Source organism: Electrophorus electricus, chromosome 19 (genome assembly GCF_013358815.1).
Source record: "Electrophorus electricus isolate fEleEle1 chromosome 19, fEleEle1.pri, whole genome shotgun sequence".
In the NCBI taxonomy this organism is placed as follows: Eukaryota; Metazoa; Chordata; class Actinopteri; order Gymnotiformes; family Gymnotidae; genus Electrophorus; species Electrophorus electricus.
The window spans coordinates 11,157,433-11,178,400 of record NC_049553.1 but is presented as its reverse complement, the minus strand read 5'-3'; the positions used below and the strand labels follow the sequence as shown (position 1 = coordinate 11,178,400).

The 20,968-nt window shown below is 39.9% G+C and overlaps 2 protein-coding genes across 9 annotated transcripts; both read right to left on the bottom strand.

The window, feature by feature from the left end:
* Positions 1 to 5,578: 5,578 nt before the first annotated feature.
* Positions 5,579 to 10,650, bottom strand: mfap3l (microfibril associated protein 3 like). 3 transcript variants are annotated; one of them, XM_027022496.2, is made up of 3 exons: positions 10,405 to 10,650; positions 9,099 to 9,519; positions 5,579 to 7,647 (listed from the first exon to the last, which is right to left on the bottom strand). In XM_027022496.2, the coding sequence occupies exons 2-3, from the start codon at positions 9,373 to 9,375 to the stop codon at positions 6,749 to 6,751; spliced, it is 1,176 nt and encodes a 391-aa protein (XP_026878297.2). In that variant the 5' UTR covers positions 9,376 to 9,519; positions 10,405 to 10,650; the 3' UTR covers positions 5,579 to 6,748. The 3 variants fall into 3 exon arrangements, with proteins under 3 accessions (XP_026878297.2, XP_026878298.2, XP_035375611.1); XM_027022497.2 differs by lacking the exon at positions 10,405 to 10,650 and adding an exon at positions 10,339 to 10,388; XM_035519718.1 differs by lacking the exon at positions 10,405 to 10,650 and adding an exon at positions 10,297 to 10,342.
* Positions 10,651 to 11,456: 806 nt separating this feature from the next.
* On the bottom strand, positions 11,457 to 20,870 carry aadat (aminoadipate aminotransferase). Of its 6 annotated transcripts, none has more exons than XM_027022492.2 (14): positions 20,849 to 20,870; positions 20,364 to 20,435; positions 20,038 to 20,206; positions 19,614 to 19,746; positions 18,719 to 18,793; positions 18,352 to 18,561; positions 17,795 to 17,860; positions 17,449 to 17,531; positions 17,052 to 17,148; positions 16,505 to 16,566; positions 13,383 to 13,447; positions 12,891 to 12,997; positions 11,926 to 12,027; positions 11,457 to 11,723 (listed from the first exon to the last, which is right to left on the bottom strand). In XM_027022492.2, exons 2-14 carry the CDS (start codon positions 20,428 to 20,430, stop codon positions 11,682 to 11,684), a joined length of 1,278 nt encoding a protein of 425 aa, XP_026878293.2. In that variant the 5' UTR covers positions 20,431 to 20,435; positions 20,849 to 20,870; the 3' UTR covers positions 11,457 to 11,681. The 6 variants fall into 6 exon arrangements, with proteins under 6 accessions (XP_026878293.2, XP_026878292.2, XP_026878294.2 ...); XM_027022491.2 differs by lacking the exon at positions 20,849 to 20,870 and adding an exon at positions 20,588 to 20,838; XM_027022493.2 differs by lacking the exon at positions 20,849 to 20,870 and adding an exon at positions 20,603 to 20,838.
* Between the last annotated feature and the right edge of the window lie 98 nt (positions 20,871 to 20,968).

The window sequence follows — 20,968 nt, the reverse complement described above, 5'->3', positions numbered from 1 at the left end:
TGGTTAACTTGTTGCCAGCTGAAACATATTCACCCCAATGGGAGGCTCTTGCCTATTTGCTTAGTTAAATCCAGGTGGTGTAAGTTTTCAGGTGAAATGAGGCACTCTGGTTGACCAAAGGATTAGTTAGTTAGTTAAATAGACACACCATTACCATGTCCAAATAATTTAGTAAAGCAAAGCAATGGAAATCAACTGAAAATGGTCCATTTGTTAACACTGAAATGTCCATCTCATGAATATTAATCAGTCTACATAGACTAGCTCCTGCATGGTGAGTTTTCAGATGCAGGTCTACTTTAAATCAACACCAATGAGCAAATTATTCACACTCCACACCTATTGCACATACCTGTAAGTGTTTTTATTGCCCGATTGTCAATGAAATGAACTATAGTCTTGGCAGTCAAAGGGTTTCTTTTCTGAGTGGTTCCTCATCCATCTGTTCAGCCATGAACAATATGCACATTGCAGGACACTGGATTTAAGGCCTGTCGGCCAATGTTGCTGGTTAATGGAGTGGGAGACCTCGCTGAAGCTGCCATGACAAAAAAAAAGTGCAAAGGAGGTGGAAATTTTTTTTTTTTTTTTTTTTTTTTTTTTGCACTCTGGCATGGATTCGCCTCTCTGTTGCTAGGTTACCTGCGCCTGTGTGGAAGGATGTTTCCGCACCCTTAAGGGCCAGTCAACGGTGTGCATTCATGTTCATGATGAAAAGATCCCTTCTTCAAATACTTCCCACACATTTCACACTGAATGTTCTTTCAGTGGAGTAGATTTTGAGATTAGTTTAGTTTATTGCCATTAGTAAACACACATTCTGAACAAGTAAAATTGAACATTCTTGTAGCTTTTTTTGTTGTTGTTTGATTTAATGTGTACAGAATAAGTGAAAAATCTTTCCACTGAATAGTTATCTTATATCAGCACAGAATTTCTAATGTGTTTGGCTACCTGCTGTTATCAAACCTTCCAGCACTGATGGAAAATGTGCAGTGTGAATCTGTTCATGAGTTCAGTATAAACCTGATAAAGAAGCCTTTGACCACACTCTTCGAATACCTTGGAAATGGACTTTTTAAGAGTACATGGTGGGTCAAAGTCTTCATATGAGGTAATCGTGTGTGTGTGTGTGTGTGTGTGTTTATATGGGTATATCTATAGCCGAAGAAGATTCTAGGTGTATAACTGCAGTGTACTGTAGTAAGAGAGCTAGAGATATTCAAAATTGTAGCCAAGTACACAGTTTCCATAGAAACAATGTTTCAGAAAGAGATCCTTCATCAGCTGTGTCAGCTGTGCAATCAGCTTAATAGTTTTAATTTAGGATGTCATTTCCACTGGAAAGACATTTTAATACTAATGGGACATTACATTAATTACGTATATGTTTACAATGCCAGTTGTTGCAATGGCAGCAATGAAATTAGGAAACTCAAAGAAAAAGAACTGATCTACACTCAAGTTCAGTTTATTTGTCTCATACATAGTCATACACAGTATAACTTGGAATTTTTATCCCCATGGAATGAATGTTATGATTTAAACATCTTTTTTTTTTCCATATATAAACTGGCTCCTCCTCCTACTAATTCAGAAGCCCTTTGCTTTTAAGTTCGGGAAGAGTTCATTAACTTAGTGTCAACCTGGTTTTTGTGGTTTCTCCTAATGCTTTTAAGTGTTGTAAAAATACTGCAAGACATGTTTGTGTCATGGCTTTTTTTAAAACGTTTTTTAATGTTGCACTGTGTGTGCTTTAATTGATCTCAGAGATGTTGATGGCTCTGATTTATCTCAACACATCAGTTAATCAAGTTTCATCACTTCAAAGGTCAGGGGGCATTCAGCTGCAATGGTAAACTGTGTCTGAAACATTACAGACTTATTTGAAAGCAATAAAACTATGTTCTGAGAATTAGTATGTACTACCAAATTTCAGTCGCAGCCAAGGTCACAGGAATTACAGGAATTTCTTTGCTTTATTTACATGTACAGCAGCATTTTTTGCCAGTATTTTCTACTGTATAAATGTTAACTATAGATTGGAATATTTGTACAAAAGGAAAGGGAAACACCAATAACAGAATGCAACAGAACAATATGCTTAATATTGTGAATAATTTAAGGGCTGCAATATAATATCGTTTAAGGGCCCAAGGCTATGGCTAATTCTATTCTATTTCACTGCTGTGTTGTAGCACACAAGAGCCAGTGTGCATTATTTTCTATATTGAACAATTGTAATAGCAACAGCAATGACTAAAGACAAAGGGGGAGAGTGTGGGGAGGTAAATAAAAAGACAGGAGGAGGGTAGCAATCTAACTAACAACTAATTAAAAACTACAAGAAACGGACAAATCAACCATGTTTAAAGCAACAAACTTTTTTTTTTTTTTTTTTTAAACACATTTTCCCTGGTTTTCTCTGTGGACTGTTCAAGCCTGGAGCAGGTATTCCAGGTTATAAGCACACTTTAAAAAATGGGCATGTGGACCAGTATGTCATTTATGTAAATGTTGCACTCATCTTTGGGCATGCCAGTGAGCACTTGGTCATCACCATACACTGGTCAACACCATACATAGTATAACACATAATGGGGACCCAAGGCCTGGGAGCAGGTATGCATTGGTTTTATTAAGAGTATCGAGCCACCAGTAGTCTACACAGAAGCACCAGGTGTCATCTCTTTGCCAAGACAACCAGCAATGCCCAGGGGATGTTGGAAAGTTTGATGATTTCTGCAGCTTCTTTCTTAGCCAATGAGAGCCAGTGGGGGTGCAGCTTCATTACTGCCAGTGTTCATAGTCAGTCTGTATACAGTCTTTCTCCATGGCCATGAAGATGTTGCTGTAAAAGTTCAGACGCTCCCAAGGCCTCTATTTCAGTTCTTGTTATTCTAGACCTGCTTCACTGATACAGTTCACAAAGTGTTGTGCAAATTTCCTCTTTAATTGCTGCCATTTCCCTCTGTGTTTCCCTCTGTGCTTCCCACTTTCTCTGTCATTAATGCTGACAAAGCGGCTGCTCTTGGGGATCCACCAACCAAGACTGGTGGATGTTCAGCTCCTCCTGCACAGGCACCTTCAGCTGCAAAATTTCAAGGTGCTTTTGATCTATCAGTGTGCCCCACCACCCACTAGCTCGGATGCTGCGTGTTCAGCTTCTCCAAAGGCTTCCCCCTTTAGAAAACAAAGGCCACACTGCCAGAAAGCCCCAACTCCCTGCCTCTGCTCCACTACTAACTACAACCTTCACTTGTTTCCTTTTTAAGCTCAGCGTCAAGCACAAGGTCCCAGTCGGCACAGGGAAAGCCAAGCTGGATCTGCACATATACTGTATACTGTGTCACACCCCCCCCCCCCCCCCCTCCCCATTCAGCAACCTGAGTCTTAGGTGGCTGGACTTATCGAGCAGGGGACAAGAATAATGCTCAGTACCCACTTGCTCCGGGCTATGTCTTCTTCGCTGCTTGCTTTCAAGCTTGTCGTTTGCACTGCTCAGTTTCTTCCAGATGGGTGTAATCCCACTTCTGCTCTGTATTCAGCAACATTGTCTTTTATAGACTCACACACATATAACAAGAGCAAAAGGGAACTCTCGAGTGGGGGGGACAGATCACGAAAAGACAAATACAACACAAGTTAAACTAAAAAGAATATGATTAAACCAAGACATACACACAATTCAACTATCAGACCTAAAACATTACATTTAAATTAAAGTCTCCAGCGAGGCGCACTATTGTGGGAGGCCTCACCATGCTCCTCTCTGCGCTCTCACTGGTCCAATCCCCTACTCCAGTGGCGGATGCCTCAAACTCATTCATGTCACTGTACATACCATGCACCCTTTTATTTCCTCCAGAGCGTTTTATTTCGTGTAAAATTAAGTCTCATGAAAGGTAGTATGAGAAAGAAAAGGAATAAATACTCATTGTCAAAGCTCTCCCTCTCCAAAGCCATGTAGCAGCCACATTCAATCCTAAAATCTAGTAAAATCTTAATTAGCATGTAATGCTGGTTCCTGTCCTGTTATAAGGTACCCTACAAAATGTTTTATGTGAATTTGACAAAGTGCATCATAATACATATTGTGAGTGCAACTCACATTTTTCCCCAGATAGCAAACATCTTCGTGAATGTAATGCAGAATTTTATGAATCTTGTTTGAAGCTAGATGTAGGTACATCTACTTTGAGCTCTAACTACTTGACTCAGCCTCTCCTCTACCCTCACTGGTCCCACAAACATGATACAAATTTCACATACAATTTTTAAGAAACCTTAAATAGTGAGCATCTCCTGTCGTAAGCTCACAGTGCTGAGCCTGTACCGCTCATGCTCCTAATGGACTTTTAATTGGTTGGCTGCAGTTAGTAAAAGCAGGTGGCTTCACCTCCAATAAGCTTGTTTTTAACACTAGAGTACTCTCTATACACACAGATCAAGCACCATCACAAAGTTTGTGGACGACTCTATGGTGGGACACCTCATCACCAAGAATGATGAGATGGCCCATGTTGACAAAGGGCAGAGGCTTTTCCAGTAAGGCAAGGGCAACAATCTGTTCCTAAACATTAGCAAGACAAAAAAAAAAAAAAACTGGTTCTGAATAAGGGAAAAGCATGCACAGCTCTTACAATCAACAGGAGTCTGGTGGAGAAACCAAGTAGTTTCAAGGACCTCATCATACACTGACAACCTGTCATGGACTCTTCACAGAAAGCAAGGACAACTGAGCAAGTTCCACACCTCCTCAGCTAGCCTCTATAAATAGTATCCTCACTGGAAACATTACCACATGGTACGATAACTGCAGTACTGGGGAACACAAAGTCCTACAGAGAGTAGTAAGGACTGATGAACCACCAGATTAGCACTGCTCAGCCAGCAGGATATCTATACCAGGTGATGCAGGACTAGAGCAAGAAAGATTTCAAAGGATCCCACATGTCATTAACAACCTGTTTTGTTGGTTACAATGTAGAAAGCACCTCCACCTCCACATGGCCACAAAAGAGAGGGTAAAGAAGAGCTTTTTCACCCAAGCCAGAACCTTGAACTCATGTCCTCACACTCCAGCTCCTCTGCACATGGCACACCTACTCATCTATAGGATATTTTAATGTATGTACATTCTTGCCCCCCCCCTCACCTATACACACACTATTATATTGTCTGCATTGTATGTATTGTCCAGTCTTTTTTTTTTTTGAGTTGCCAAATTTCATTTCTGAGTACCTTTGTACCTGCTACAAATGCATGTGACAAACTTTGAGCAAGACCACAAATTGACCATAAAAGATAAGCATATTTACTGTAGATAAATGCTTTAAACAGGGTACACAAGAGGTCTTCTTGTGTGTCTGTAGACATATCAGAAGACACCCCCCACGAATGTGTATGAATACATTAAGATAGCAAAAATTCTGAAATCTGCAACAATGCGAAAAGTCAAAGTCCTTTGTTCATAGTGAGTCATGACTTATTTCTTCTAAGAAAACAAGATTAAATGGGCTTAATCTTCACTACACAAAGGCATTTTAGAAAGAATCAAAACACTTTAAAATCAAAGTACACAGCAGACAGGTAGTTTATTTCACTACAAAAAAAGAGCACCAAATCAGGGGAGAAGTCCAGAATGCCCACCTGTCCCCTCCAGTTTCAGTCGAGCACAACGACCTGAAGCTCATCATAATCTTTTTCATGTTCATTAAGCAGGAGAGCTGCATTTGAGGAATGAGAGGGACAAGGGTGCTCAGGCCACTTAGAAAGTGAAACATATGTAATGCTTTAAGGCTGCAGAAAGTTGGCATATTTCTAACCATCTAGGAAGTTCTCAAATATCGTCCTCAGCTTCCATGTTTCTAGAAATGTACATAAACATAATAAATAATCCAAATTATTACACCCTTTTACAACTGTAAATGTGAAAAATATACGTATAACAAAGGGGAAAAAACCCAACCTGCAGAAACCTGTTTGCACATTTGAAATGAAGAGAACACAATACTAACACGATACAACTCAAAGCAAAACCACTAATAATGATAATGACCATTATAGTAAGGTCCACTGTGGTCATTTAATTAAGAAATTCATAATTCTTTCAAAATGAAGGCTGGAGGATATTACACTGAACTTTATATCAAGCTTGACAAACTAATAGAAAGTCATAAACAACTCTCCAAGCCCAAGTTCAGAACTCAGCAACATGCAACATGCATTTAAAGATGGAACAAAAATCTCCTAACAAAAGTCAATTAGCCTGTCTTACACTTTTACAATGTTCAACAACAAATGCATATTAGCCTTCATACCTGAAATCATCATTCATCGGAATATGAAATGGAATCTACATCCATGTCTAAGATACTATGAAAAGATTATTTAAAACCCATATGCATCAGTAGCCCTAGTTACTGGTAGCCTATATACACATTTGATTATGTCTAAACCCATCAATAGCCCTAGTTTTGGTTAGTTTAATAAATACAAAAATCAGTGCTTGATTGAGGTGGTTGATATTCTAAGTTGAGCATTTCTCACAAAATACATTCAACATGAATTGTCATGAGAGAAAAAAAAAAAGAACCAAAGAAAAAGGTCCTCAGTGTTTTCTCAAACTAAATAATAGTGAAAGCTGTTAACAGAGTGTTTTCCATTTATAAACAGAGAAAAACATAAAATGTAACGTTTTTATTTGCAAATGCATAGCAAGATAAATCATCCTGTATAAAGGATATTACACATGGCTTTCATAGATGACTTGGCTTGTTAGTAACGTTGCTCCACTTGTCTCCGTCTCTGTCGCCTTCTCCTGCTCTTCTGAATCTGCTTCAACAGGCAGCTGACCCAACGGGGGAACAGAGGAGGGCATTTCAGTAAGGGGCGGAGCCTCCAAACTACAGCCTGCTTCAGCCAGTGGTGGGTGAATGGAAACCTGAATAGCAATTTGTTGAGGCTGCTCCTGGAGAGACGCATCATCTGAATCTGTGGCAGGTGACCCACTCCGCTCTCTTTGCCTTTCCTGTAGAATGGTGAAAACGTTGCTGGCACCTAGAGCTGAACCTCCTGCAGTTCCCCCACAATGAGAACTGCCTTCATGACCTTCAGGCGCCTGTCGAACGAAGGTGTGCCTCATTTCCTCAACCCCGACAACTTCAAGGATCTCCTCCATGAAAGTACGGCAATTCATGATGAGCGGAGGTAGGGGAATGCTACGTGCCAACTCCTCAATGTAACGTGCAAACTCCATGGTCTTGAACTGTGTGACCTTGGCCAACTCCAGTGTTTTAGCAGATGTGATAATGGGAATGCGTTTCGCGATCTCAAACGCTTTCTGGAGCTTCTCTGCACCTTCAGTGCGGAAAAACTCATTAATGGCCTTCTCTGTCTTTTTAAGATGGCTGCTCATCATGCAAAGACGAGTTACATTCAATATCATAATGATCGTGAAAGTCACCAAACACACAACCATGTAGTATACACCCATGTCACCGTTTGTAAAGACCACACGAAGTGTCACTGTGCAATTAGCTGTGCCATGAATATTGGATGCCACACAAGTATATTTGCCACGGTCATTGAAAGTGATACTAGTGATGTTCAGAACTCCATTATCCAAAGTCCACCATTTTCCATCTGTAGAAGCACAACAAGAAAATACTTTTAATGCACTATTAAAACAAAGAAATTTCTAATCAAATTCACTTTAAAAGGAGTAAAAAAAAAAAACACTGTTCCATAAAGTGTTGTTTTAACCACTTTTGCTTGGAATATTGGTGAAACTACATGGGTGTCCTTTATCTAACATAAGTGCCACCTTTGTAAAGCAGAGCTTAAGATTAGTAGTTATGCTTGGTTAGAGGCTTCCAGGAATCTCTAACTCATTCCCTTTATAGTGCAGGGCAGCCACTGCATTGTATTACTTACTGCCAGGAGCCCGAGTCCATTTAGCTTGACCTTTAAGCAAAAGCCTTAGCAAATGGCAATTTATTAATGCATTACGAACTCATGTTGAATATGAGCATGTTTAATCTTGGCCTTTGGATGTCTTACGAGCCTGAAGTGTCAAAACAGTTGGCTCTTTCAAAGGAGCAAGGACCAAAGTATCTAATACAAATGCTGCATTGTAAAACTCAACAGTTCTATAGTTAGGGTCATTTTGAGTACTCCAAGTAGATTAACTGTTTAATCTATACATTAATAAGCACTCCTCATCCACCACTACAAGGAGTGGATGAATGTGTGTTGCCAAAATCTATATATAAATAAAAGGTATGATATAAAAACAAGTCTGCAATTTACATTTCTGTTTTTCTGAACCAGAAGTTTGGTTTAGTGGCAAAAAGGCAGTTGCTAATAAGATGTGAGGACAATTCATGTGCCTGCACTTCCTCTCAATGTCAGTAAAGCAAGTTTAGACTGGTTATGGATGATGGTTGGAAACTGGAAAACAAATCCAAAAGTATTAAAATCTTGCACATGACACACAAAATTACTATTCTGAATAGGTTGTCAGAGGTGCTTCAATTAAACTACACCGTGATTGTTGGTGTAAAGGAATGGCTTTGAGGTTTAGTTCCTTCTAAAAAGCTCCACTCCTATTTTGGGAACAAGTAAGAGCATGTTGGGCATGCTTCACACACATGCAGTTTACATTCCTCATGTGGACTTTACATTCTACCAGACATGCCTTGCTTGATTAATCAAGGTGCATATTTTAATACATGAAATGATAAATAAAGCAGTCTGTAAAATGCCAAAAAAAAAGAAGTCGTCAGATTTGGATTGTGCAGAAGAATATAGCTTTATAAGAGTGCCCTCAATTGGTATTAGTGTGTCAAAAGATAAGCTTCGTCTTACTCTTCAAAGGAAAATAGTAAAGTTATTTAACCCTGGAGATTATACATGAGGGTAGAGATCACTTGTGTTGTAGGGTGCAATATTGTCAAGTTTCTTACAAAAATGGTCAGGGTTTTCCTTTATTATGCAGAATTGATACCCAGTTTTTTTGTGCAAATTCTGTTTATTACAGCTGTTTTGTTCTACAGGGCTCACATTCAGAACAAGTTCAGAGAAAATCGACTTACCAGTTTTGTCTATGTCTAAAAGGTGACCGTGAGAGTTAAACCACCGAACATCCGGAAAAGGGTCACCGGTTACATTGCAGTCGATCAAAGCGTAGTTGCCCTCCCGGGCTATGATCTGGCTTATTTTAGTTAGCACCCCAGGGATCATGCCTCCATGTCCCTCGCTTCCTTTCCGGGTATCGTTGCTATCCGCCACAGAAAGGTTCAAGGCACCTGCGGTGCCGAAGCTGATAAAAGACGCCAAATAAACTAAAGTGTATCCGTTTGCCCCTTTCATTTTCACCGGCTTTCTGTACTAACCCCTGAGATTAAATGTTATTCCACTCTGGTCTTCATTACGCTAACAAGCTATCTGGAGGTAGCCGAGCAAACGGAGAGTAAATGGTTGACATTTGTGATCCTCTGTTCTTCAGTAGTTCCGCTGTAGGAGAGAAAACAAGCTGTTATTTGCTCCTGTTAAAACAGCATTCACAGTCGCCTGCTTGAGTCTGATGGAGCACGCTAGCACTCCCATTTCGCCTGTTCCTTATAATAGGTATGAACTAAAAGGTTTACTTAATTGCGGCTTTTTAGAATTTTTCACTGCAACAATAAGTCCGCCGATAGTCGTTTGTTATTCTAGCTATACTTGCTAGCTAGCTACATCAGAAATGCTCCAACCTAAACATGCAGTTTGTATTATTAATAAGAAGTGTGGAGAACTATGAAATTATTAAAGTGTGTGTGTATGGCATGATACACAAAGTAAGTTTTATTAGGTAAAGCACTAAGCAGTGTCCTCTTAACGGTTAAAATCCGTTAACAGTTTAGGGATAGCCAGGTTAGCTAGTTTATATAGCTAGCTAGTTTAGACAGTTTTCACATCGTTGCCATTTTCAACACTTTCTCCTTAATATATATTTATACATAAGTGATTGTCTTGAGGCCAGCATAAACTGAACTAAACGCATAACATCCCAAGTTAGTTGACTAATTAGCTTACTCGATAGCTAGCTAGCTAACTAAACTCGCTAAGCTAGTCAGCCGATGACCAAAAAAGGCAAAAGGCTCTGTCTAAACCACTAGCTGTTCAAATACCGGTGTTTACACAGTACACAATGTCTAGAAAAATAAACATCACAGACGGAAAATAAGCAAAGTTGACGGTAGCAGATTTCGTTGCTAACAGAAGGACAACCTTAATAATACATTTTGGTACCTAGACTTAAATATAAAAAAGAGACAATCTAGCCTCAGTCACCGTCCATAGCCAGCGAGGGTTTTGAACGTAGAGCGTTGAGCTTTGGGACTTGCCGGTTCCACTTACCGCATTGTTCATCGAAATCAATACTTTTTGTTCGAGGAACAATCCTCTTGGGTGGGGGGAAAGCCAACACACAGAGTCCTGTGTTGGGGTAATCGGCAAATCCGATTCACTCCTTGACTTCAGAGCTCGCAAAGGCTCTGCTATGGCTGGATGAATCTAGGACGGTCTCTTCTGAGCATGTACCGAACCTGGCTCGTTTTATTAGGGTCTATGTCCGTCCCCAGCTCCTTGTTTCTGACTGCACTCTGGGACTTGGCACCGCGAGTCTTGGCAGTGAATACAGACTTTGTCTTTTATCCCTATTAAACCGGATTTCGTGTACTTTGAAATGGCCTCTCACCTGTATGGGTTGTTCCAGCATAAATTATTTAGTGATGGCTAAGTAAAAAAAAAAAATTTTTTTAAATTTAGATTTTCTATTAAATTGCCCTTGGTCAAAAAATTACTTTGTTTATATTTAACTTAAGGATATATATATTAAATAATATGGATATTTATAGCTGGGGCCTTAAATGCAGAATTATTTTGAGCACCAAGTATGAAACGAGCCATTTTAGAAAATCTACATAATTTATCTAAAGTTACCAGAAGTATGAAAGCTATGTTGCTTTAATTTTCTGGGGAGAAATCTCAAATTGGGTTTGCTGCTTTTAATCACTTGTTACAGGCTCTTCCTCTAGTTACTGCCATGGTCCAAAGTTCCACCTTCACTCCAAAAACAAAACAAACAAATCCCCATACTACAGTACCCCAAAATATTCACCACCGCTGTCTGGTTGATCTGTAACTGTACTTTTGCCATTTCCTTCCAACTATAGATTGGATCTCAAATTTCATTTTAAGGATGTGTGGTAAGAACCTTGTCTTTCCAGCTAAAATGATGCAACCATCATGCATGTTTACAAATGGAAGGCTTTAGGTAACTGATGAATCAATAAAAACAAGTAAACCTTTCCAACATAGGAAAATTGATTGCTTTTAAAAATAAACATGCCCAACCAATGCATACATGCAAATTCTATGTAACTGATGATATCAGACTTATTTTTTGGCTTTGACTCTTTTTATTTATTGCATCTTTTAATCCAAAAGACAGTAAGACCTTGTAGTGGTCTTGTAGTTAAAATGTAGGACAAAATGTCTCAGTGCAGTTGCTGCAAAAAGAAACATTCAGTGCAGCCACTGTATTAAGAGGCAGATAACAACGAGACTTAGCATCTGTGCAAAACCAGTCTCTGGCAATGAAAAAGATCTTATCTTTTGTAAGAATTCAGTTATCACAAAGCTTCCTTGATAAGTACTGAGAGTCTCTTAAAAGCCTGTTGAAAAAGAGGAAAATAAACTGCAATGAAGGCTTAATTTTGGTGTAATGTTTTGTATATGTGTATGAAAGGTACTGTGTGTGTATATACATGGGGTGAGGGGGGAGTGAGTGAAAGAGAAAGAGAAAGGTGGGTAGAGAGCTCCATGTGTGTGTGTTAAGAATGACTACGCATGCACCTCTGTGTATGGCTGTAATACCTCATCGATCTGTTGTGGTGTGGACAGAGAGAAGGCAGCTCTCACATAGGGGCAGGGATCGGAGCTGCATATGTTAAACACCCCTCCAGGCACAAGAAGCACCTAAGTGAAAGGGTTTTTAAAAATAAAATTTAAACAAGTATTAAGATTAATAGACAGACTAAATAGATCTTGTGCTGCAGCCTACTCTACACCATTACTTGACAACTTCTTCTTCTGTGCAGTACTATAGTTTACAGAATATAATTCTTCAGATCCTGGTCATAATCTGCTTTTTATAAGATTGACTCTCTCTATTCTGAATCATGTCAAGTCTGAACAGAACATATACTGATACTCACAAGCTGAAGGGCTGTTTTACTGGGAATTTAATTTGTGGAAAATAACTGTGCAGTCTGCAAATGGTAAGAACAGCCTATTGTACTCCATGCCCTTTTCTAAGTGCAACCAACCAATGAGGCTGGCATCTGTACAAGAGAGTGTGTGTGTGTGTGTGTGTGGGAGGTGATGAAACATTCTGCTCATACACAGGATCTTTGCCTAGATGCATGGTGGTTAATTTTCAGGCATGCACGCATGTGCGCACACACACACTATTTATAATTTCAGTTTATTAAACCCTGTGCATGATATTCAGAACATTTAAACATTATCCCTTGGAAAAGGGAAATAAAGATAAGCTTGGATTTGGCTTTAATTGTGCATATTACTTATTCCATGTGGTTTACTGCAAGTTAGTCATTTCCTAACTTTTTTCTCTTATTTTTCTAAGGGTGATTGTGTGGATTTGGGTGTTTTTATAAAATTTTATTGAAATTCACTTATATGAGTAATTTCTATGGAGCATGTCATATTAAGCTCTTTGTGTGCATGTATATGTACATGCACATTAGTGCGCACATGTGATTGTGTGTCTGCATGTGTGTGCAAGCATGTTAATGGGCACATGTATGTGTGTAGTGTACCTCTTTCTCAAGTGCTTTTTCCATTATAAGCTTCTGTGTATCTTTAATGCCCTTTAATTTAATCCACAGGAACATGCCAGCTGCTGGTGCATGCCACTCTGCTAAATCTGAGAAAACACACAAAGATACCCACACACCCACATACATGCACACACACACACAAGAAAGTAAATTACAGCACAGCTAGGAGTGAAATATTATGGCCTATAGTTGGACTGTAAACAACTATACAACTTGGCTTGACTTTCAAATTTCCCATAGTCAAATCAGGAAGGTGAAAACCAGACTTACAAAACCTTTCAAAAATAAAAATGGTTTTAATTAAGATACAACACCTCAGCTATGACTCCCCCATAATAAAACTGCTGAGAGAATAATGTTTCATTCTGAGCATGACCCAGGAATGAGATGTTGAAAGGTAAGGTGGCCTGACTGGATGCATGGACAGAAGCTCTGAAGTCAGTCTGCAACAACCAGGGAAAAGAAACAAACCTTTAAGCCACTTGTCTGCTGAAGAGAGCATTGCATTCCTCTGGGATCTATAGAACTCCACAACCCTGAAGAACAAAAGAAATTCCCACCATCAGAATGGCTGCGTCAGATTATTTACTGCTGGGCAGTTTTGGAAACTACATCAGAATGTAATTTCAGTTCAAACAAATCAATACTGCATTCAAGAAAATAGGTTTGGATATGTAAGATCATCATAAACAATAAGGGTTTTATCATAGTTAGCTAATGTTTTGCAGTTGTCTCATATACCCAATATTTGTCTTGCATACACATAATGGCCACTTTATTAGGGACACCTGCCCTTTCACAATTGCAGCTTCCCTATGTGGAAATTAGACAGGTGATCACAGAGTGCAGCATAAAATCAGATGAGCAAATTTACAGTGGTTCAGTTTCAGTGCGAATCCACCTTAGAGTGGGAAACTCAAGCAATCTGAACAACTTCAAATGAGACATGGTCATCAGTTATAGACTAATGAGGGATGGTCAACGGTGACAGACTAATGAGGCATGGTCAATGGTGACAGACTAATGAGGGATGGTCAACGGTGACAGACTAATGAGGCATGGTCAACGGTGATAGATTAATGAGGCATGGCCTCGGTGCTGGACAAGCCAGGGCCAGAATTTCAAAAACTGCCAATCTTGTGGGTTTTTCTCAAGCAACAGTGTTGAGGGTGTACAGAGAATGGTTTGATCTAGGAAAAACATCCAGCAAAAAGGGGATCCTTTTCCAAGGTCATTCTGGCAAACAAGCCATGCACAGTCAAGCAAATTGCAGCCAAATACAATTCAGGTGCTCCAACTAATGTGTCCAAACCCACAACTTATCATTCTATAGCATGGATGGGCATTCACAGTAGTGGAAAAACATCACCTTGTCAGATGACTCAAGATCAAGATTTCTGTTACACCATGCAGATAGGAAGGTCAGAATTTGGCACAAGCAGCATGAATGAATGAGCCTTTCCTGTCAGTTGTTGAGTTCGGGCTGGTGGAGGTGGAGTAGTGATGTGTGGATTGATTTGTTGGCACCCCTTCCAGGGACTAATGGGTCCTCTGAACATGACAGTGAGTTTTGTTTGCTTTCCTGGCCTTCACAGGCCCCAGATCTTAATCTTATACAGCATCACTGGGATAAAGTAGAATGGACTGTTCATAGGATGTCAGTATTTCCATCTAATTTGCAACTGCTAGAAGATATCCTCTCTGCATGGGCCAAGATTCCTGCAGAATGATTTCAACACCTGCAACAAGATGTCTAATAAAGGGGCCATTCAGGGTATACAGTGGTGGTGGGCGGGGAGTGTTTGCCCCCTTCCTGATTTTTTATTTTGTCACACTTAAGTTTCAGATCAAATAAATGTAACTATTAGACAAAACACAAAATGCAGTTTTTAAATGGTTTTTATTATTAAAGGGAACAAAAATCCAAACCTACATGACCCTGTGTGAAAACCTGATTGCCCCCTAAACCCAATAACTGGTTGGGCCACCCTTAGCAGCGACAATTGCAATCATGCATTTGCGATAACTGACAATGAGTATTTTACAGTGCTGTGGAGGAATTTTGGCCCACTCATCTTTGCAGAATTGTTGTAATTCAGCCACATTGGAGGGTCTTCGAGCATGAACTGCCTTTTTAAGGTTATGTCACAGCATCTCAATCAAATTCAGGTCAGGGCTTTGATTAGGCCACTCAAGTCTTCATTTTTTTTTTCTTAAGCCATTCCAAGGTGGACTTGCTGGTGTGTTTTGGATCATTGTCCTGCTGCAGAACCCAAGTGTGCTTCAACCTGAGGTCATGAACAGTTGGCTGGACATTCTCTTTCAGGATTTTTTGGTAGACAGCAGAATTCATGGTTCCATTTACCACAGCAAGTCTTCCAGGTCCTGAAGCAGCAAAACAGCCCCAGACCATCATACTACCACCATATTTTACAGTTGGTATGATGTTCCTTATCTGAAATGCTGTGTTACTTTTACGACAGATGTAATGGGACATACACCTTCCAAAAAGTTCAACCAAAAGTTCAACTCATCAGGCCACAGAGTATATTCCCAAAAGTCTTGAGGATCATCAAGATGCTTTCTGGCAAAACTGAGACAAGCCTTTAAATGTTCTTTTTGCTCAGCAGTGGTTTTTGACTTGGAACTCTGCCATGCAGGCCATTTTTGCCCAGTCTCTTTCTTATGGTGGAATCATGAACACTGACCTTAACTAAAGCAAGTGAGGCCTGGAGTTCTTTGGATGTTGTAGGGTCTTTTGGGACCTCTTGGGGTAATTTTGGTCAGCCAGCCACTCTTGGGAAGGTTCACCACTGTTCCATGTTTTCGCCATTTGTGGATAATGGCTCTCACTGTGGTTCACTGGAGTCCCAAAGCTTTAGAAATGGCTTTATAACCTTTTCCAGCATAATGTCTAGCTTTTAAGGATCTTTTTTTTATCTACTTCACTTTGTCAGGCAGGTCCTATTTAAGTGATTTCTTGATTGAGCATAGGTGTGGCAGTAATCAGGCCTGGGTGTGGCTAGAGAAATTAAACTTAGCTTTCCCAAGATGTGATAAACTACAGTTAATTTATGTTTTAACAGGGGGGGCAATCACTTTTTCACACAGGGCCATGTAGGTTTGGATTTTTTCCCCCTTAATAATAAAAACCTTAATTTAAAAACTGCATTTTGTGTTTACTTGTGTTATCTTTGTCTAATATTTAAATTTGTTTGATGATCTGAAACATTTGTGACAAACATGCAAAAAAAAAAGATATCAGGAAGGGGGCAAACACTTTTTCACACCACTGTATATGAGTGTCAACTATACTGTAAAGACTATGTCAGTGTCTGGCTGTGTTTGGAGGGTTGAGCACACTGTTTAAACCAGTCCAACTAATTTTAGACCAGTGATGCCCAGCTCTGCTGTCAGAGATCTACTGCACTGGTAAGTTTAATCACAACCTCAGTCACTGAGGTCCGCACTAAGCAACCTTAGATCCAGGTGTAGACACAGACCACTGGAATTTAAGCAGCAGGTCTCAAGTGAGAACAAATGTAAGCCTTTATTGTAAGGCTGAAATACAGTACGACTGCTTTCAGACTCACCCATCAATGTGCTTTAAGAAGCCATCCTGGCCCCAGCTGTGCAGGAGCTCAGAAATCATGAGCTGGACAGAAGAGGAAAGGAATGGAGAGGAGAGACCATCAATTCCCTTTTCGTTATTATTATTATTATTATTATTATTATTGTTGTTGTTGTTGTTGTTGTTGTTGTAATAGTGTAATACTGAAGAAAAGCTGAAGATAAGGTTGATTCCCAGTTCTCCTCCTATTTTTAAACTGACCAATGTAAAATGGTCAGCTTATGCTATATGCTTATGCTATAGATTGGTGCAAATTCAACTAGTGGGCACACATTAAAGGACATTAGGGCCTTGCTCAGGAGCCCAATAGAGGCCACTTAGCAGTGGTGGGACTTGAACCAGCAAATTTCTGATTACAAGTCAAGTACCTTCACCAGCACTAGTGCTGATGCTGAGGCCCTGCTGTGGGGAGGAACAGCATCAATACTCACAAGTTATGAGTAGCGCTGTTTCTGAGAGAAAGTGTGAAGGCCACATAGAGAACGAGAGTGAGAGAGTAGTGTGCTGACCTGGGTAAAGGTGCTGGTGTGCATGGTGGAAGCTTGGATGTGAAGAACCACACGGTCCACTAACGGCTTCGGCCCTGTGACGAAACCGACCCTTAACCTGCAAACATGCTTACACCATTTCATCCAGACACTAATGTGTACAAATATGTATATATTTATAAATGACAGCACATATTTACAAATGGATATAACTATGAGCTTATATTATGTGAATTACAGCTCACAACTGGTTCTATTCAGCAGACATGCAGTTAAGATTGGAGTCATTAATGTTTTATATATGCATTCATTTTTGGATGATATATTCACTTCCTCATCACCTCAGGCTACTGGAAACATTATTTGCTCACAAATATATTGAAAACACAGACATACCCACAGAGAGACACACGCTTACCCCGATGACAGGATTTTGGAAATGGAGTCGGTTCGTATAACGCGTCCATCAACATCTATTGAGAGAAATGTAGGAGCCCATGGCTGGAGAAAGAAAACCAGACTATTTAAAATGTTTTTAAATCCAGACTATTAATCTATCTAAAAACAATTTAAAACCAGATTATTGAATCTATTTAAAATTTATTTAAAACCAGACTATGTGTTTGATCAAGCAGAACATAAACAGTGGCCATCATCTTATCTGTTCAACATTACAGAGGTTATCAGATCATGTAGATAGCAGCAATAAAATAATTACTAACACCACACAAATAGGTCTAACAGACCATTAAACCAATATGTACCTTTTGAAACTGCAGGAAATAATATGGGTCATCCTCGATGATAAGAAAGTCATACTTTCTTGCCAGCTGTAGATGGAAAACACATAAAACTTGAAAAATGGCAATGAAGTGCAGGCTCACTTTAATTTGAGGGTAAGCATGTCCATATGGCCATATATATATAGCATTTCTATTTTAGGGGATAAAAACTATCTTAAGTGGATAGCTGGCTGCTGAACTCTTTCATGGCTGTATCATTAATCAATGTACATGAAAGCTAAGAAAATATCTAGAACTGATTCCAGACGTGGCATCTGGAGTCTGTTGTAGTTGTTCTTGCAGTGCATCACCAGGGACGATACCTGGTGTATGTTAATGCCTATGCAGTCACTAATTACAAATTACTGTGTACTGAACTGAACATCTGATCATTTTACTTAAGATTTTGTTCATCTGCTCCAGTACTTTTATGCTACTTAAATCAGTGGACTATAATATATAGAGAACTGTGTTTGCATTATGGGCCACAGGGGCATAATATGCGTATTCAGTTCACTGCTTCGACCTGGAACCAGAACCTTATAGATCTCCTGTTTCCTCTCAAAGGTCATAGAGGCGCCTGTGGGATTGCCTCCATTGGGGATGGTGTAGAGGACACTGGGCACGGTGCTGCCAGGTCTCTGTGAATCTGCAGGGTCCCACTGGGCCAGAATGTCCCTCAGGCCTTCTGGGATCATACCATGCTGATCACTGGGGACATTTATGATGGAACAGCCCAATGGCTGGAGCTGTGGGTGAAGGGAAGCAGCCATGAGTAATGTTCAGTGCAGGAACAAGGGGCTTGTTTTAAATATGGGCTGTTCGCACTAAGCAGGCCCTGACCTTAAGCTTCACAGAAAATATCACAGGGCTGGTCCCAGAGCATTCATAAGGAAAGACTCTTACCGCAGCCAAAGTGCCTGGGTATGTGGGTGTATCAAGAAGGACATTGTCACCAGGACTGACAAGCATCTCAAAAACCTTTAATGAAAAATAAAACAGGAGACTGTTGATTTATTGGTTACTTTATATATATAAGTTAACATCACTCACACAGAGCACAGGTGGTTAAATACCAACAGGTTTAAGGTGCAGAAACACTGGAGGATTTGCACAAACAAGATGAGCTACCAGTAGTGGCAATGAAGATACAGTAAATAACTTACTGAAGAACACAGTTCTCTTTCAACAAGCATCATAGTAAGGTCACCTGGAGGGGTATTCACAGTGTGCTCACTCAGTCAGTTCACAATGATCACTACAAGCCAAACCTATCACTACAAATCATACATATTCATCAGACTGAGAATAGTCAGACAGAACTTTACTATGCAGCCGGACAATGATCCTAAACATATTTTAAAATGAAATATGAAATATTTAAGCACGAATGAAGTGGAAAGTGTGTTATGGAAACCGGCCTGGCCCACAGTCACCAGATATCTCACCAGCTGGATGAACTTGAGAGAAAACTATATCGCATGATTCAAAAAGGACTTCTAGACAAACTTAGAAAGGCTTGGCGTGCCATACCAATTAGATACCAGCATAAACTTCATGAAAGGATTACCTGAATATGTCAAATTTCAGCAAAACAAATTAAAAAAGTTAAAACCCCTTTGATTTTACATTAATAAAGACATAATTATATCTTCATAAAAAAAGTAAATTTTTATTATTAAACAGTTAGTTTTGCTTCCAAACTTCAGATCTGCAGTATATATGAGCTACAAGACTTTGCAGGCTTGTGTTTGCTGAAACCCAGCTGGGTAAGCTGATGCCACTGTGAGAGAAGGCGTACTTTACAGAGTCCCTCCTGGCTGCCTGTAGTGACACATAGCTCCATCTGGCCTCTCTCTGGGCTGTAGCCCATTGTGGGAGGGTTATGCAGCCTCCTCTGGAGTTCCCTCATCCATGTAAGCAGCTCTGGGATACTAACATGCAGACAAATAGACGTGACGCTTTACTTCATAGGTCAAGCTATAGCTACTTCCCACCACACAACGACCCAACCAGAAAGACATAGCCATGAATATGTGGAACATTTGTCAAGCTTTCAATTGACAAATAAGTCTAATCATGCAGCAAACTCACTAAATGACTTGTTTTGGGTTTTTCATGTTTAACATTTAGACATCATTCAAAATAGCAGAAGAAGCACTGCACAAACTATAAGGCTCCATTCTGTGTTATATATACATTATGTAACGATGTGGCGGATTTACCCATAAGATCCAGAATACTGCAAAGCCCGTTTCATGATCGTTTCATCAAAGACAATTTCTTCTCCATTCTTCATTTTAATGGTGGCGGAGTGAAAGGGGAACGTATTGGGGTTCGGTGCCCCACCGGCTAGAGAAATCAGGGAGGGCGGAGAGCGCTGCTGGAGCTCAGCTGCAGGCGCACGATAAACGGAACAGGTGTAAGAAAAGGAAAAATCCATTCATATTTCAGTCCACTTAAATGAATTTTTGTCACTACTTGGGCTTCTATTTCTACCGGTCATAGCCTAGTAGGGGGCTGTAACACAGGTTGGTGGACCATTTCTTACTCAGAAGGCGGATCGGAGATGCCTTCCGTGCCGCACTCACAGCTGTCAAAAACCTAGAATAGTTCATGTTTCCTGAAGGTTGAAAGAACATGGATATATAAGCAAACAAGAAGACCTTCTCAAACAGCTTATCTCAAATGTACCGATTTCTACTGAGAGAGTAACTCGGTGCAGTAGTTCAACTGATTCCAGTTAGATTGCTTAAGAGCTAATACGGAGTAAACCTGTTAACACCGTACAGCCTACGAGTAAAACGTTTTTCCAGGTGGTAGTCGGAGAGGGAGAGCCGAACGTTCTTTAATTTCGTGGTTGTCAAGCCTTACTCCATCATCGTTAAAAGTGCACAAGCCGATTTATAATCTTACGAATCAAAAGCTTTATAATGAACTATATATACTGGTCTTGTAAACAGTTTTGGGATTAATATGTACAACACAGCTCAAAACACATTACATAGTAACCCGAAAACACCAGAGCTGACTGACCTTGCCTTTCCACGGTTCTCGAACGCAACATTTATTGGATAATGTAGTTTTTTGGAATTAAATTATGAAGAAATAGGTAGTTGTTGGACTACATTACCCATGATCTGGTTGGTGTAGAAC

Bases quoted from the DNA above. Each gene is read 5' to 3' on its own strand.
- mfap3l (XM_027022496.2), bottom strand. From the start codon at position 9,375: ATGAAAGGGGCAAACGGATACACTTTAGTTTATTTGGCGTCTTTTATC. The intron at 7,648-9,098 runs GTAAGTCGATTT...GTGCTTCTACAG, and splicing joins TTTAGACATAGACAAAACTG to ATGGAAAATGGTGGACTTTG.
- aadat (XM_027022490.2), bottom strand. From the start codon at position 20,454: ATGTTCTTTCAACCTTCAGGAAACATGAACTATTCTAGGTTTTTGACA. The intron at 13,448-16,504 runs GTGAGTCTGAAA...TTTGTTCTTCAG, and splicing joins TTCTTAAAGCACATTGATGG to GGTTGTGGAGTTCTATAGAT. The intron at 11,724-11,925 runs GTATTACAGCCA...CTTTTTCAACAG, and splicing joins CACCACAACAGATCGATGAG to GCTTTTAAGAGACTCTCAGT.